Source organism: Citrus clementina, unplaced genomic scaffold, assembly GCF_000493195.1.
Source record: "Citrus clementina cultivar Clemenules unplaced genomic scaffold, Citrus_clementina_v1.0 scaffold_7, whole genome shotgun sequence".
Taxonomy (NCBI): domain Eukaryota; kingdom Viridiplantae; phylum Streptophyta; class Magnoliopsida; order Sapindales; family Rutaceae; genus Citrus; species Citrus x clementina.
Window position 1 is genome coordinate 9,238,419 of NW_006262075.1, and position 6,739 is coordinate 9,245,157.

General features: G+C 36.2%; 1 protein-coding gene and 2 non-coding genes across 3 annotated transcripts; all 3 read right to left on the reverse strand.

Moving 5' to 3' along the window:
• Positions 1-3,027: 3,027 nt before the first annotated feature.
• On the reverse strand, positions 3,028-4,398 carry LOC18036719. The gene is made up of 2 exons (XM_024181082.1): positions 4,146-4,398; positions 3,028-3,719 (listed from the first exon to the last, which is right to left on the reverse strand). Exons 1-2 carry the CDS (start codon positions 4,366-4,368, stop codon positions 3,028-3,030), a joined length of 915 nt encoding a protein of 304 aa, XP_024036850.1. The 5' UTR covers positions 4,369-4,398.
• A 1,007-nt stretch (positions 4,399-5,405) lies between these two features.
• Positions 5,406-5,522, reverse strand: LOC112097091. The gene has a single exon (XR_002904748.1). It is a non-coding gene; the product is annotated as a U5 spliceosomal RNA (small nuclear RNA).
• Positions 5,523-6,459: 937 nt separating this feature from the next.
• LOC112097085 lies at positions 6,460-6,610 on the reverse strand. Its single transcript, XR_002904742.1, has one exon. It is a non-coding gene; the product is annotated as a U4 spliceosomal RNA (small nuclear RNA).
• Between the last annotated feature and the right edge of the window lie 129 nt (positions 6,611-6,739).

Here is a 6,739-nt window from a genome sequence, read left to right on the forward strand (position 1 = left end):
ACCGACAATATGTTATTGTTACTATTATCTTGCAGCTTGAAGCAACGACTTACTAGAATATATGAAATGAGCTTAGGCAGTTGAAAACTGAAATGCATTAGCTTTCTTAGGGCTAGATGAGGCAAAAAAAAATTGTTGGTACAATTAGAATAATGAACCCTTAATGCTGTAGTTATGCTGCTAAAAAAAAATTAAAAACTATATTGATCTAGTGGTCCTGAGCCTACTGCAGTGTATGGGGCACTAACCCAGCTGGTCTTCAAGAAGTTACTATACATACAAGCATGTGCTGAACAATATTATAAGCACAACTTCAAATCAAAATAATAAAGGAAAAACTTTTTTATTCTTCCACTGGGTTAAATTCTTTTTATTGAGTCCTTTATAAGTTTTAGCACCTGCTCGGCTGCTCCTCGGCCTTTAAGAAAACTCTTTTTTTTTTGGGGGCAATGCAGCTTATCTTCATTGGATTCTTTTTGGTTAGTAGGGTCACTGTATGTGATAAGTGATATATGCAAATGAATTTATTAATTCATTTTTCCCCAAGGACCCATCCCTTTCCCCATTGAAATTTTTGAAATTCAACTAGTAAATCAGAAATGTCTTTGAAATTTCACAAGCAAGAAATATGGTCCACTAAGCACTTTTTTAAAGAAGTCAAAGATTCATCTGGCAAAATGTCGGTTCATTCCTTCCATTGCAAGCCTCATGAAAGTGTGTACGCATTATATGATGGATAAAGTAGTGGCATAAACAAATTTAGTATAAAATTAAAAATTAAGAAAAAAAGGGGGATTTTTTGGATCCAACCAACAACCAATAACAATTTCATTGACTTAGTTATTTAGTGGCTCATTGGATTTCAACATCATGAGGTAAAATGTCAGTTCCTGAGTAACGCTTGTCACTAGTTGTACTTCAACAAGAGCAATTATGAAATTGATTGACTTGGAGTGGGAAAATAATAATGCTCTGTGAATTAAGTTATGTGGGCAGATATGATGAAGTCTTAACAAATGAATTTGCTTCAGAAAATGGTTTAGCAGAAAAACTAGAAAAGAAAACAGTGAAATCATTCTCAAACACAAACAATGGTTGAGATAAGCTTCAAAACAATAAAGATGCTTACCAAACCTCCTTTTTGTCTGTTCTCAAGCCAATGTCACCTCAAAACAATCAACAATGGAATGCAAAGCGCCTTCGGATTTCAAGTTACCATTAATTAGCTTCCCACATTTTTGATAAAGCATTTTTGTAGAGCCCACATATTAGAATGCAGAAACAGGCAATATAAGCTTCTGGGCAATTGCAAGAGCCAGCCAACAAGATGTAGACACTTCTGCAGGTTTTCTAACTGTACTGAGTCCTTAGTTTTTATGACTTCAACTACCTGCTTAAGAGCTTCTCCATGTTCTACATAATACCAAGGCAACTAAAAGGAACAACTTCATCTACTCTAACTAACAATTAAATGCAAATCATTATCTGCCACAATATAAATGAAGAGGACAAAAGAACTACATTCATGAAGTAAAACTCTTCAATTCTGTTTTCTCCTATTAGTTCTGCCTAGCTATTAGCTTTCACAATGATTACCAAACACAAAATAGTTCGTTTCTCAAATGCATCACATGTACAAGGCTAATTAAACTGCACTGAATGCAACCGGCAGCGTAAATTTCTTTATAGAGTCTTCAAATTCTCACCCATTCAAGCAAATGTCACATAAAGGACTCGTACAATTGAACCAAAAGGAAAGCTTGGCTCTCCAGCCGACATGTGCCTTATAAACATAAGTTAAAATGCACAGGGCTTTTGGCAATCAGAATGCTCTGAGGGACTTTCTGCTCCGAGGGGCTTTCATAAATAACATAATCAACTTCCACATTACGATAAGTCACACTGTGGAAAATTTCATCTAATGCCATGTGATGATGTGAAACATATGTCACAAGAAGAAAGCAGTTACTATGCGATATAACTTGCAAAATTCTCCATACTAATTTTATCGTATTGGAGGTCCCCTTAGATTTCACTGCAGCGACAGTCTGCCAGCAGTGACTTAAATTTCTAGTTGCAATAGATATACAAAATATCAATTAAACACGCCAATGAGCACGTAGCCCATTGGCAATCCATGCGCCCAAAAAATCTTGGGCGCATGGGTTCTGGCGGGGACTCGACTCCTCTCTTAGTAGGGGTTTACTTGTCTCCCTGTATTTGAGATAAAATAAATCTCCCTCCAGTATTAAAAGTGATGATAGATTTCTCTCCAATATTAAGTGAGGGTCAGCCTTCGGAGCTATGTCATAATAGAATTATTAACGAAAGTCTCAAACGATTTCAAATCATAAATATCAGTAGACCTCTGATTGTAATATATCAGTATATCAAAAAAAAAAATCAATTAAACACACTATCTATTCAAGTTTTGATATTGATAACAGAAAAAAGCCTTGACTGGAAACTCATAAACCAAAACGTCCAGTGATTTGACATATGCACCCTGAAACGTTCAGTGACAAATAAAAATCAACGGCTATTATTCATTGCAAGAAATTATCATGTTCTATTCCAAGTACTGCTGCATAATTTAGGTAGCAAACTGTAGCCTCTCTGTTTAATAACACGCATTTGATTTCATGCATAAATAATGTGTAAGCAAAACAATTAATACATGTTTCATTCATATACAAAAAACAACATGTGGCAAATCTATTGCTGCATTCGGGGTACCTGTGTGAAAAGAGAAAAAAAAGGAGCCATTTATATATACCATCTTGAATGGAAATGCTGCATCATTCACTTTATGTCATTACTTAAGCAAAATAGGAGCCTTTTTATTTTCTATATAATCATAGAGAAAATGGAGACAATGGCAACTCCAAGATTACAAATCCGAGCAGAATCTGGCGGACAAAAAAAAAAAAAAAAGGCATAATCAGAATTGAACAAATTTTTTTCTCAGCAAATTGAGGGGTGACTGGAATGAGTCAAAATTTGAAAAAAATTATCTTACTACAAAGTCTAGGCTAAAGAGAGGCCACAGACGACAACCACAGTATAAATGCTGAAATCTATAAAAACTGCCCGGGCAGTCTGATACACCACCAAGCTTCTTTCCATTAGTTGAATTGCTTGTGTCATGTTATTCCCATCTTCCTGAGGTTCCACATTTTCTTTCTCAGCTTCTTCAGACTGTTTTTGCTGCTTAAGAAACACTTGCGCAAGCACAATTGTTACATCAGTTAGCAAGAGAATGTAAAGAGGCCTCAGGGCCTCAACACTCTCTGAGCTTACAATATTGATTCCAAGTAATGCATCATCAATATAAGACAGAACCACCAGAAGTGCTATCATGAGAGCACATAAACTGCGAATACCCTGAGACGCGATAATGCACGAGTTAATTTGCTTGCAAGAGAATAGATTTGGTTTTGGTAGCAGCTCTGTGTCATTTGATGGCTTTTCAACTATTGGCGCTGCCGGCATTGGCTCTGGCTCTGGCCGTGACTTGGTGCTTTCATCCGCAGCAGCAACTTCATTAACGCTTTTGGCATCATATTTGGGCACCTGAGGATCAACTTTTCTTTCATGTTTGGGCACTTGAGGTTCAACTTGTCTTCCAATGTCATAAGTTTTTTCCCTTGGAACAACTAGACTACTATGTTTCAGCAATTGATGAGGACCAGAGGGAGTAATTGGACCCTCAGTACCAGCTGCAGGGCCAAAGAAGCCAAAAGCAACTTTACAAACTTAAAATTCGCAAAAGAATGCATCAATTCGATTACTACAAGTCCTACGCAGAATCTAGAAGATAGCAATAGCCAGTACTAAACAAATTAACCAGAGTTCCTCTGTTAATCGGCACGGTCCATGAAAACTTTCTTTCTAGTAAAAAAAATACAATGGGAATTTACTCCCAAAATGAATTTGAACCAGACACCAAACCCATCTAAGATGAAATTAGGTCAAACATTCAACGAAAGAATTAAACTATGTCACATTCACATTCTAAAAACTTCAGGAAAGATTTGAATCCCAACACCATAAAATGTCCAAAGGATATGTAAAAATGATGACATTCATGCATGCATTATATTGTCACGTAACGGAAATGGAATAAAGAATGGATTTGAGGTCACCGTTGCTTTGATTAGAGAGGAGGCTTTGAAGATGGTCATGATGATCGCGGGTAAAGACTAAAGATTGTGTTGATAAATGAGTGGTTGCAGCACGATGATGATGAGGACTTGATATTGGAGACGAAGGGAGGCTCTGGATTCGGCCGCTGATGAGAGCTAGACGATCCGATCCTCTGTCTAATATTCTCTTTCTTCTTTCTTCTCTGCTACTGCCGGTAGCCATCTTTTCTCTTCTTCTCCCATGCAACTTACCACCAATATAATACCTCTCTCTTTTTGCGCCTTTAGAAATGCCCCTTCTGTTATTCTATTGAATAATATTTTAGACTTGTGAATTTTTAGAAATGTTAGGGGCATTTTTGTAAACGCGTGGGTTCCTAAGCCTCCATTAGGAGTAACCTATTTCTAACTTAATAGATAAAATTTAATTTGAGTTAATAAGTTTTATAAGAGCGAAGTCGTGCGGTTTAGAAGCGAGAGAGAGCGAGACTGAAGTTCTTCACCATCAACTTTCATTTTTGTCGGCAGTTCGTGGGTATCTCGCTGGTATAGACGAAACGAGCATCAAAACATAAGATTGAAGATTAGTTAATCATAGAGCTTTGAACTTATTATTTTTGATAATTTACCGTGAAAAAAAAGAAATTAGAGCTTTTAAAATTCAAGTTGAGGATGCTACTTTAGATGATAAAGATTGTTGTTTTGCTCTTGATAACTTCGTTTACCTTAAAAACACATGATATCAGAGTAAGAACATTAACAAAAATAATTTCTATCGAAATTTCAGACTTGCAGATTTATAGACTTGTCAAAAAGCTTAGAAATCAAGAACACGACTAGAACAATCTAAGAAACTCTAATACTGCAAGATTAGGCACAATGAAATTCACCACACACATGGCAAGTGAATAAGTGAGCTGTATATTTAAGTATAATTGATCATGTTTTATGAAACAAAAACTAAATGATAAATACTCTTAACACCTTTGATTATTAGTAAACGTCAAAACTAATCTTATGATAAATATTAAAGATAATGCGGCTTCATAAGAGAGCATGCAAGATTTATAAAGATTATTTTAAGGCATTAGTTGAAGAAATATTAAGGGTTGTTTGAATTTTGTTGAGAGAATATGGTGATTTTGGTGAAGTATTGGATAATTTTGTAGGACATGCTTTTGACAACAATCTTCGTGGTGACACATTATGCATTTATTTGTGTTTAGTACTTAATATTAAGTTTAAACTAAATTGATAGGGAGCTTTACTCTCGTAAAGCTCCTCCAAAAATTGGAGTATGCCGCTAAAAGTGGCGAGCACACGGTATTCTTTAGTAAAAGGCGAAAGAATAGTTCGCTCTGTGCTCACCACACGGCTCCTTGACAACAGATGGTCACTTATTGCACATTATATTCGCATGCAGTAAGGCGAGGGCTTGATCTTCTTAGCCATGTGGGATTGTCTTCTACTTCTGCAGGCAAATTAGAATGTCTACGTAATTGTATATTGCTGGTACTTGATGGCATCTGCATAAAGTCTTGACTGCCCTTTTGTGAAATTCAGCAGATGTTAGTTGCTTATATAATCTTCATTTGTTAATAAATATGCCATAACGTGACAATTAAAATATACAAGCTGATGATGAAATTGCTGCAGAAATAATTTTTAATCATACACACTCTTGCAAGGAGGTCAAAAAATAGTGTTTCGACAACAGAAAACTGAAATGATTTATGATGGAGCAGAATATGGATAATGTTTGGTAGCTTGGACTTTCTATACCAATTCCTGGTGTTGATTCACAACATTTTGAGCTTCTTAGATACAGACAACCGAGTCTCAGTTCAAATCACCTTATTCTATTAGGTACAATGATTTGTCCTGCATCAACTCTCTATTATATCAAATCAATAAATGTGAATAGTTAAATGTTTACACATTTGAAAATGTTTTTGGAATTTTCAAACTTGACCTTGAATTGTGAGTGGCATTAGGCTCGGGAATACTGCTATTCTTGCCTAATAATTGTTAAGAACCAACAATCACATGAACTTTTAATAAAAAAATGTTAGTCTGATGAACAGAAACTAAAAATTGTAAGTTGCAAATGCTAACTAAACGTCGGCTCGAAAGTAAAAGTTTAACTGATTTAAAATTTTGATAAAAGATTCAGTAGGAGTGCGCCAGGCCCTTGGGCGACGCACAGGCTTCTTGTATTTCAGTAGCAAAGCTACCAGCTCTTAAACCATACGCGAGAATTTTAATATACAAATAGTAATACAAAAACAAAGGAATTTTGAACTAGGAATTGCAGGGCTTTACCCCGGAGGGAGCCCTTCCAGAAATTCTCAAAGGCCAGGGCCGAACCCAGGCCTAAGAGGGGGTTTGGAAATAGTTTTCAACCAGCAATAGACGCGCCTCGGTTAGAACCTCACTAGCTGCGTCATTGCCCCAAGCGCAAAGATACTTTAGTATGCTGATTAACTCTCTTTAAAATTTTGCTTCCGCTAGGGTCTGCACTGCTAACTCGTCGATGTGGGACTTAGCTACTATTGAAGCTTAGTTTTAGGTGCAAGTGAAATAAAAGATCGAAG